This window comes from Tenrec ecaudatus, chromosome 12, assembly GCF_050624435.1.
Source record: "Tenrec ecaudatus isolate mTenEca1 chromosome 12, mTenEca1.hap1, whole genome shotgun sequence".
NCBI classification, from domain to species: domain Eukaryota; kingdom Metazoa; phylum Chordata; class Mammalia; order Afrosoricida; family Tenrecidae; genus Tenrec; species Tenrec ecaudatus.
In genome coordinates, this window is record NC_134541.1 from 30,657,993 (window position 1) to 30,668,835 (window position 10,843).

General features: G+C 57.5%; 1 protein-coding gene across 3 annotated transcripts in view; it reads left to right on the forward strand.

The window, feature by feature from the left end:
- The window catches only part of BCL2L1 (BCL2 like 1), a 48,391-nt gene extending 39,514 nt beyond the window's left edge, over window positions 1-8,877 (forward strand). For all 3 annotated transcript variants that reach the window (XM_075563823.1, XM_075563824.1, XM_075563822.1), the window contains exon 3: window positions 7,345-8,877. In XM_075563823.1, coding sequence (XP_075419938.1) covers window positions 7,345-7,482 — 138 coding nt within the window. In that variant the 3' untranslated portion in view covers window positions 7,483-8,877. The remainder of the gene's footprint in view (window positions 1-7,344) is intronic.
- Window positions 8,878-10,843: the final 1,966 nt, after the last annotated feature.

Consider the following 10,843-nt stretch of genomic DNA (forward strand, 5'->3'; position numbering starts at 1 on the left):
AGATTTGAACCCCAGAGGTTAATTAATAGCCAAGAGAGGAAACCATTTGTGCCTCCACAGGATGGAAGCGTAACCCTGACTGACATTCAGATTTAGGGTCCGGGTCTCCTGTGTGCCAGGCACTAAGCTCTGTGTAACGTTGCCATTCAGTCTACACAGTTGTCTTTGGAGAAAACGGTCCGCAGTTTACAGAGGAGGCTCAAGGCCAGGAAAGTTAGTCGTTACAAGACCTAGCTCATAGTTGCTGCCTCTGTACAGCCCAGCATGGTGTAGAGCAAAGTTCACTTGTTATCTTATAGTGAGCCTTGGCCCCCTTCAGGCCAGCACTTCCATTTTATGAATGAGGGAGCTGAGATCTGGAGAGGAGCAGGAACTGGCCCAGAGCCAGAGAGGGCCTGGCAGAGCTTCCTCTGCCCGTGTTGCCTTGGTGGCCACTCTTGGGACCGATTTGGAGGAAAGAGAGCCAGCCGGAAGGCCAGCTAGTGGGGGGAATCTCGAGGGAGAGAGGCTTCAGGTCCCAGCAAAGGAAAACTTTCCCATTGGACTGGCCAAAGAATGGACACACCACGTGGCAGACAGCGAGCCTGAACCGTCAGGGCTGAAATAGACCAGCGCCTGGCCTTGACACTGCCTGTCTGAAGCTCGTCTGTGAAATGGGTGTGCTGGGGGTGAGCTTGAGTCTCTTGTGGAAGGTTGGGTTGGGTGGATGTGTCAGGTCACTTGTGAAGTTCTGGTTCCATTCCAAGGGTCTGCCTTGGGCCCTCTGCCCTAGACCCTGGGAGAAGAGTGAGGAGGTGTGGTCGCTTACTCATGAAGGAGTAGAGAGTTGCCAGCCGTGGCATGAGCGAGGCCTCAGAAGCCCTGAGAATGTGGGTGAGTGCCTGGCAGCCGCCCTACCTGGAGCAGTGGTCAGGGGCTTGGGCACTGGAGCCAGACTGCCTGGACTCAAATCCCTTCCTGTGTGACCTGGGGAAGGTGCCTGCTCCTCGCCCGTGAGATGGACTGGGGTAGCACGGCACGGCCTGGCAGGGGGAGGAGGGGCCACTTGCACAGAGCCTGGTCCGCAGGCAAGCGACTGGGGAAAGAACCGCAGTGTTAGCACCATCCTCCCGAAATGGAGGTCAGGGGCCCCAAGGAGCATCTGGAATTCTCTTCTGACTTCTCTCTGCCCCCAAGCCCAGCTCCCGTGGTGCTCAGCTGGGGCTGTGTGGAGCCCACACCCCCTTACCCGCACTGCTGGGCCCTGTAGCTCTCTTGATTTCCCTGGGAGGTGTTATCTCCTCTCTGCACAACAAGCACATCTGTCAGGCTCAGCTTCTCAGAGCTAGTGGTGACGGAGGCAGCAGGAGGAGATGCTGGCAGCTGACAGGGCAGGGCTACAGGAAGATGACCCTCAGTACTCCCCGAAATCCACATGGCTTTGGCCCCCTGACAGCCCCTTCAACCAGTAACATAGAGGTGCCTTGCCTCACCAGTTGCTTCCAGCAGGACTGTCACTGAAAGGGCAGAGCAGATGGAGCTAAGGTACAAAAGTGAAGTTGCTAAGGCCCCTGCCAGGGCTGGGTCCTCTCCCTCACTGAGCCCAAGACTTCCCCTCACTGCTCCCCCCTCACACACCCCACCCCGGAAAGCCAGGGGAAGTGGATTCCAACCACAAACCTCACTTCTTCCGAGTTGCAGACTGCTGCTCCCTGCCAAAAGTGATAAGGCTGCTCTCTCTGCCCCACCCCCACCCTGCCACCTCCTACGCAGCTCCTCATGGGGCTTATATGTCAACTGGGCAGGCGTTATCAGCCCCTCCATCAGGGAAACTAAGGCCAGGCACAGAGGGACTTTGCAAGTGATCCAGGGCCTGCCCGTGGGAGACTGACAAAGCCAGGCCAGAGCACAGCACTTTCCCTGTGCTGCTCAGGGCCCTTTCCTCTTCTCCACCTACCTCTTTCCCAAAATAACCCCACAGGAAGGAAGCCGTGGGCCTGGCCCCTCTGCATCACCCCAGAGGAAGGAAAGTCTGACATTGGTGCTTGTTCCCCTCTGAAGCCAGGACGGGAGGGTTTCACTTTCCCTCCTGGTCCAGGTCTTCGTCACAGCCTCTTCCCCTGGCACCCAGTCCCCCCGCATCTGGCCACCAGCCAGCGCTCTGCAGTCAGCTGACGGCCTCAGGCCACAGTCCCCTCCCTATAGGAGTGGGGACTCGGATTGGAGCCCTGCCCCAGAATGTAGTGGGGTTTGCTGCCTAACATGCTGGGCTTTCAAACCTGCTTCCCTGCTTACGCACCCTGGGCAGGTCCCGGAGGTTTGAGCCGCAGTTTCCCTGATGTGAGCAAGAGGACCCTACCTCCTTGTGCCATAGCCATGCATGCACCAGGCCTGCCCTTTTGAATCGGAGGGCATGGGGCACAGTGCTAGGTTGTGTGACAGGGTAGGTCAGGGCTCCCAGGCAGCCCTTAGCAGGGACGCCCACCTCTGCCGGTGGGAGCCGGCGCTGAGCAATCCGTGCAAAGGGCTGAAGACAATGCCTTGCCGAATGAGTACCCAGGCAGGGTGAGCCCCAGGTGTTCTGTGGCAGAGCTGGCAGGGCCCTAGCCCTGGCATTTCCTAGACAGCAGACCTTTGGGTAACTTGAGGACCTTCATTTTCATATCTGTAAAATGGGACTATTGTTAATAGATGTAGAACTAAACAGCATTCACTGTCTATTCCATTCAAATGATGCCTGTTGTGTCCCAGGCACAGGGCAAGGTTCTTAAGTACTCCAAAGTACCCACTGCCATCGGGGCACTTAGGGCTTATAGTAGTCCTGGTGGGGACATGGGTTAAATGTTGAGCTGCTAACCACGAGTTTAGTAGTTCAAACCCACCAGCCGCTCCACACGAGGGAGCTATTGTCACCACCTTGTTTCAAAGTCTTGGAAATCCTGAGGAGCCGTTCTCTGTTCATAGGGTGGCGATGATTCTGGAACAAAGATGACAAGACACACGCCATCCCATTATGGACACAGGACAAAAACAGAGCACTTGCATAAGAGGAATTGTGCGGGTCACAGGGATGTGGCCTCCGCTCGGTGGCTGGCCCAGGGTTGGTCAGCGAGCGGAAAGCAGCTGGGAGGAGGTTTTTCGTTGACAGCTGAGCTGAAGTAACTGCTCTCAGCCCTCTGCTAGGAAGAGGCCTGGGAACATGAAGCAGAGTGGGCATGTAAAGAGCAGGCCGTGAAGTGGAGCACGGGGCACACTCAAGCAAGGGCTGGTGCATTGGGGCCTGCTAGTGTGGGTGGTCAGCTGGCACGTGGGCCTCCTCACAGGGCCTCCTCACAGGGCACAGTCCTGAAAACTTTAACATATCCCGGACTTCTCTACCCTTTGAATCTCTGCCTCTGGGCGGAGCCTAGCCGAAGTCAGTCTCTGCCTGCTTGGACAGGCCTCAGGCCTCAGGCTTCAGATGGGGGCTCAGCCGTGGTCCCTGCCTGCTCTGAGCCACCAGGCTGATGGAGAGACCCGCAGACAGGCAGGGGCCTTTAACAGAGACTCCATGCCTCTCCTGGCCCCGGGGGCCTTTGCACTTGCCCTCTCTGCTGGGCATACATGCTCTTCCCTAAGGTTTGTGATCCTCGTCACTCTGAACTTAGAGCATACTGGCCGTCCTCAAGCAGGCCTGCCCGTCATCTGCGCCCACCTCCACATCCCCTGTCTCCAGCCCGTGACTTCTTCTGAGCTCCATCCCCTCAGATGGTCTGGCTTCCTTCTGGTTAGCCTCTCTGTTTCTGACTCGAAGGGTGCTTCTTGGCCACCCTAAGGAGCCTTTTTAGACACTTTGTCCTAAGTGTCCCCCTTCCCCATGAAGTGTAAATGTCACAGCTGAACTGTGTATTTGTTACAGGTGCACCAACCGCTACAATACCCTCAAAGCAATACTTTTTGCCTCCATGGAGATGGTCTCAGAAGGGTCCCTGGGTGACTTGGCAGGTTACAAGTAGGCTGCTAACAGGCTTTTCTATGCCCATGTCAAGTTCCAGTCTCAGAGACCCACAGGGGCAGTGCTGTCCTGTCCTGTAGGGTCACCGTGACCTGGCCTCGACTCAGTGGCAGTGAGCGTGTGGAGGTGATGGCACCCCTGTGGAGAATGCGTAGACTAGCACTGCTCAGGAAAGCAAGGCCTTGGGGGACTTGTTCGCTGCAGTATCTTCAGGGCCTGGCTGGGTGCTTTGTAGATGTTCCACAAATATGGTCTGAAGGGAAGTCCAGGACCCTGGGGACACAAAAGATGCAGCCACTCATGGGGAAGAGGGTGGATGGATAGATGGGGAGGGGTCTCCGCAGTGGGGTCTTGGAGACTGAGTGCGAGTGGCCTGCCAGAGACACTGTTGGCGTGAAGCCCTGTTGGTGCTTGGGGCCGGTCACCCCATGTACAGCTAGTCCTAGCCTCCATGGTCGGAGGCTGTGCCACCTAACAGCTGTGGGAGCCTGTAGAGTGGGAAAGTGGGCTTTCCCGGCTGGGGTGACTAGTCAACGTTGGTGCTCATCAGCCTTTAGCCCTGAAAACACCCACACCCACATGGGTCCCCGTGGCAGCTGTCACAGTGACAGAGAAACTGCCTCACTTGGTTCTAGCCTGGGACCTGGCTTTGCTGGGAACCTGTGTGACAGGAGCATGCTCTCCATGTCCCACCCTCCGGGTCCTCTCCCCTTCCCTCCTGCCAGGGCAGGCCTGGCTGAATCCAGTGGGAGCCACTGGAGCTGAAGCCTGAAGCCCGTGAGCTTATCTCTGCTTCTCCAGGCCTGCGCTGCTCCGCAGGCCTGTTTGTTTACCCAGAGCAGCCGCCCACCCCCGCCGAGAACATGGCTGTTTGTCTCCCAGGGTGCCGTGTGAGCCGGGGCTAAATATACCCACGCTGCCGCCTCCCAGACCCCGACTGACTCTGGAATAGCATGCCCGCTTTGCTTGTGCTTTCCTGGCAGAAGCCTTCCCCAGAGTCCGTGGCCCTCAGGGAAGAGCTCCTAAGCATCGGAGGAAAGGAAGGGTGCCTGGTGCGGTACCCGGTGCCAGGCCAGGAATGCAGGGGAGGGGCTGGGCGGGCGGGCGGGCGGGCCCCAGCATGTTCTCTGTGGTACTGAAGCGAGAATGTTCCCTCCGCCCTGGAATGACTGTTCCTGGACAGTGAGTGCTTTGTGCCCTTGTGGGAACAGGGCCTGTTTACTCCAGCCCAGCCCCAGAGCTGATGATTTCCTGTGGCTGCCAGCTTTCGGCTTCAGGAAAGTTCCCAGCCAGGGAGCCAGGCCTCTCCCTCTTTGGCTGCAACCCCAGTGTCCCTGGTTTCTTTTGGGACATTTGGCCCCCTGGGATCACCAGGGTCTCTGGCCTTGGTTTCCCACAGTCCAGGATTACCACCACCACGCCCCGCCCCCTTGCCAGAATTCTTATTCTGTGACTTCACCTGGGTCTGTTTCACTTGGGACCAGGAAAAGGAAACCTCCCCTAAGAATGTCCTTGTCCGCCAAGCCCCACGGAGGCTAAGTACTCAGGATGCAGGGGGGCCTGGGCAGCAGCATGGTCACCGGGGAGGTGGCGTCTGCTACTGCCTCTGCCCTCCTGCCCCCAGATCCAGGCTCGGCCTCAGCCCCACCAGCATCCTTTCCCTCCCAGTTCCCTCAGCCCCTCCTGACAGTGCTCGGGCCTGGGTTCTGGTCCTGCCACTGCCACCTGCAAGCTGGGTGGCCCCAGGCAGGGCCTTCCCTACCCAGAACTCAGCGATCTCATCCTCAGGATGGGGCTGCCACTGCTGCATCTAAGGACCCAGCACAGTACGGTGGGTGACACTGCCGGAACCTGTGCTTTCTGCTCCGGAACCTGTGCTTTCTGCTCCCCCGGGGCTATGGAGCGCCTAGTGTGCCAGCGCTGCTCCAGGCACGGCCCTGGGAGCGAGGGGAGTCTGTCCGCAGCTGAACACATTGAAGCACAAAGGCTAGAATGGGGTGATGGCAAGCACTGGGAAGAAAAAGAACGGACAGCAAAGGAAGGAAGAAGACAGTGAGGAGAGGCGAGGTGGAGGTGGAGGGCTGTCTGAGGAGATGAGCTTGCTGAGTTAGGGAGGCAGGCAGGCACCGAGCTCGCTCTGGGAATGAGCAGTGGCGTGGAGTGTGCAGGGTCTGAGGAGTGGTCAGGAGTGGGGATTTTATTCCAGGTGTGGTGGGAAGTTTGGGGAAGGGAGCTTGGGGGTGGTATGAGCTGTCCCCCTCCGCCTGCTTCTCCAGGCCCTTCCCCCCCGACTAGACCATACACTTTGTGGCCCCGACCATGCTGAGTATTCTTCTCATCGGGCGGGCCTCTGCCAGGACCTCGGGGCTGGGAACAAGTTGGGAGGTGCCCTCATCTGAGCTGATCTCTGTTCAGGTCTCTGTGGAACATGGATGTGGGGGGAGGTGGCGAGAGGGCAAGATTAGAAGTGGGCCAGGCAGGTGTCACAGGTAAGCAAACTGGCTGAGTGGAGCCTTGTGACAGGGAGTGGCCACAACTTGGTCAGTAGGGAGGAGCAGGTGACAACAAAGGCCACCCCACCCCTGTGTGGAGTTACAGAGCCATGCACATGGGCCTGGGACCCACATTAAGTACTTGTTTCTGAGGACTGGATAGCAGGCTTAGATCCTGGTTCCAGCACTGACAAAGGTGGTGACCCTGTTTGAGCCCCTCAAAGTCCGTAATTGGGGGTGAGCCTGTCTTGCAGCTACAAAGGTGCAATGTGGGTACCATGCGCTCCCATTGACATGCACTCCAAAGCCCTTCCCCCCAACTACAGCCCACAACCCCTTCAAGACCTTGACCTCAGGACAGAAGGTCAATGTATACTTTGCCCTGGGCTCAGAGGCAGGCCCCCTGGGTGGGGACTGGGCCTTTCTACCTGACAGCCTCTTGAATCTGAGTATCTGGTTCCTCTCCTTCACCCTGTGCTTCCCCCCATAAGGCTGTGTTCCCACCCCTGTCCTTGCTGTGGGAAGACCAGGGCCCTATCTCTCTGTCACCCTCCCTAGACTCAAATCTTTGCCTGTGGCTTCCAGGCAGGGACCCAGGCCTGCCCCTCATCTCCCAGCATCCTCTCCTTCCTGAACTTGGTCAGCCTCCTGGCCTATCAGTTCCTGGACCTGCCCATCCCTTTCCACTTGAGGCTGTGCAGGGAGTAAGCCACGTCCTAGCTGCCTGCCCATCGACCGGGTGCCTTCCCTCTCTGCACCTGTTTCCTCTGTAGTAAAATGACATGGTCAGTCTCAGTTGGGGGTCAAGAAAGAGGCCCGCGTCACGACTCAGGTCACTGTCTGAGGACTCACATGCCCTCCCCTCCTCTCTCCCTGCAGGACACTTTCGTGGGACTCTATGGGAACAATGCCGCAGCCGAGAGCCGGAAGGGCCAGGAGCGCTTCAACCGCTGGTTCCTGACGGGCATGACTGTGGCTGGTGTGGTTCTGCTGGGCTCGCTCTTCAGCCGGAAATGACCAGACACTGACAGCCCTTTCCCCTCAGCGCCCCTCCATTCCATCACCATTGCCACCAGGAGAACCACTACATGCCGCCCTCGCCTACCCCCCACCACAGGGCAGGGCTTCCACCTGGTCCCCCCACAGTTAACTCTTCTAGAATCTCCCACGCTTCTGTGAGGGCCACCTTTCCCCGCACCTCAGTTTTCCTGCCTCAAAACCTACGGCTTCTCTGTGGAAGCTGCCAGGTGGGGGCAGGTGTTGTGGCCGGGACAAGAGAGCCCTGCTGCTCGGTAGGCCCCGCAGCCCCTGGCCTCCCAAGACAGCTGTCTGCCAGGGAGCTGGAAAGTTTCCTCACTCTCTTCCCGGAAAGAAAGACTAGATTGCCTCGTTGTGATATCTGTGGCCTCGGAACTGACCATTTCCCTCGCCCTCCTGGGCCTGGGCTTCCCTCCCTCCCATCTCCAACCCCCTCAGGCTATGTATGGGCCACAAGTTGGGTGAATTAGAAAGTCAGGCTGCTTAGGATAAAGCAACGAAAGACCAGGCTCCCACCTCTGACCTGGCCAACATCCTGACTCACCAAGCCTCCAGAGGCCACCGAGAGAGGGCCAGGCCTCCCAAGATGGAAACTCACAGCAGGAGGCCCCTCAGGCCAGAGCAAGGGTGGTCCCCGCAGCTTAGCACCACCACGCCCTGCCTCTCCTCTGGCTCCGTGAGCATGACCAAGGGGCCAACTGGGCCCAGGACAGGTGCCCCAGAGCTGTTTACGGCCCCAGCTGCCTCTTTTCTGCAAGGATGTCAGCCTTGGCATCTTTGCCTTGGGCCAGTGCCCATGCCCCCCACCCCACCCTACCCCCACCCCCCGCCAGAGGGAGGAAGGGCTCTGGGAGTAGCTGCGGCAACCTCGGGTCTTCCCTACCTCGAGCAGGAAGGAGACGCTGCGTCCGGGGCGGAGGGGGCTGGAGGCACCCACCCACACTTGGCCTGGGCAGCAGGGCTGCCAAGGCCAGAGCCACCTGGCCAGGGACCCTTCAGACCTCCCTCTTCTGCTCCACCCATGGCCTATCTCGTCCCTGGGGTCCTGGCCACCCCGGGCTCTCTGCTGTACATACTCAAGACTAGTTTTTATTCCTTGTGAAGATGATATACTATTTTTGTTAAGCGTGTCTGTATTTATGTGTGAGGAGCTGCTGGCTTGCTGTGCGCGTGCACGTGGAGAGCTGGGGCCCCAAGATTGGACGGCCTGATGCTCCCTCCCCTGCCCTGGCCCAGGGAAGCCCGCCAGGGGTCCCGGCTCCTGAGGGGTGCCTCTCCCTCTCCTCCCTAATCCCCCCACTTGTTCCAGCTCTTTGACATAATCCGTGTGAAGGTGAAAGTGCAGTTCAGTAATAAACTGTGTTGAATCAGTGAGCAGGAGTCTGGACTCTGTGGACTCGGTGTTGCGGGACAGTGGGGGTGGACTGCCACTGGGGGAGGACCTCTTCTCCGTCCCATTGCTGGATCACTCCACCTGTACGGAAGGTCCTGAGCTGGATGACCGACTGACTGACCGTCAGGGTGGCCATTTGAACACCAGGGAAGGAAGTTGTGCAAAAATGGCAGCCACCAAACCCTTTGGGGTCTGCTCTCGCCCAGCGGGGTGAATGTAAGAGCAAGAACCTGGGTTAGGTACATGGTCGAGGTTCCAGGGTCTGTGTGTGCCAGGCACTTGGGTCGGTGTGGACGGGGCAGACACAGGCACGCATTGCTTGCCCTCGGGAGAAGCTGCAGTCGCCCCTCATCAGGCACTGACAGTCGTGCGCTGCCAGGCACAAGGCCCACTCCATGGGATCTACAGCCAACAAGCCTGGCGCATCCGCTCTAATGGGAAGGACAGCCTGACCAGCACAATGGCCACACCACTCTGGCTGTTGAGAGGCAAAGGGTGCCTGTGAGGAAATCGGCCCGTGCTCTGGCAAGACAGGCTTGCGCGGACCTGACCCTCACCTCTCCAAGCACCAGCCTTTCCTTCCACGAAATGGGCATGTCATAGCCCCCATCTCCCACGATTGTGATCAAGATTGAACCTGATGACCCAGCAGGCTGTGGGGCACACTCCTCACCTGGAACTGCTCCCCAAGTTCCTTGTGGCTGCGGTTGGAGGGCTTGGGAAGGTGGGTGAAAATTCCAGGCGTGGCCATTGGGCATGGGGCTGGAGGCTGGGCTGGGAGCGATCTTGACTGCCCCCTGGTGGCCTTGTGGGGATGTGTTCTGAAAGGCACCCCGCACCTGGGTCTGGGAACCACCTACCCAACTCACCTGTGGTACCCTCCATTGCTTACCAGAAGGACCTGTAGGCAACAGTCCTGGGGAACGACTTCTGGGTAGCGACTTCTGGGTAGCCACAGTTCTCCCAGAGCTGAAAGTCACCTCCAACCTCCATGAGCTACTGCCCTGGTGATGCACCCCTCGCTCCTCCCCTCAAGGCCACTCAGGACCTCAATAACCTTCTGGAAATGGCCTTTCACATCTAGACTAATGCACAGATACAAGTACATCCCGGAAGTGTCTATGTTCGTACATAAGTAGTTTTCTCATTTTTCAAAGGTTTTTTGCTGCCAGAAATTTCAAATATACAAAAGTAGGAGCGATCGTGGCATAGTAGTTACATGTTCGACTGCTATTCGAAACCAGCTGAAAGATGAGACTTTCTACTCCCATAAAGAGTTACAATCTGAGAAGCTCATGGGACAGTTCTATGCGGCCCTGTAGGGTCGTTGTGAGTCGAAGTCAACTCTACGGCTATGAGAGAGACCATCGTGTAGTGGGCCCACTTGTCCTCAAGATTAAACTTCAGTGATCATCCGGCAACTTCATTTCTTCCAGTTGTGAATTGTCACGCAGCCTTCTGACCGGTGATTCCAGACATTTCACGTGTCATGATGCATGTAACAACTGCACGCTGAGGGAAAGCTAGAAGGACTTGGGGCTGCCTATGAGTCATTCCATTTCTGTAGATCACGAGTTTTGCAGCACATTTTTAATGCAGTTTTTGTGGTAAAAAGGTGCTTCGGCTGATATTCGGGTCAGCTTATACTTGAGTATATACAGTATCTTTCTTTGTATTACACTACTTCCTGTCACAGTTTTTGGACATTATCAGGAGAGACCAGTCTCTGGAAAAGGGCATTTTGTGTGGTGAAGTACAAAGGCCATGAAAAAGAGGAAGACCCTCAAGATGGACTGACACAGCCCTGGTTGGGAACGTAGTGGATTACATGTTGGCCACTGACCAGAAGGTAGGCAGTTCAAAACCACCAGTCGCTCCATGCGAGAAAGATGCAGTTTTCTGCTCCCATAGAACTTGACAGCCTCAGAAACCCACAGGGGCAGTTCG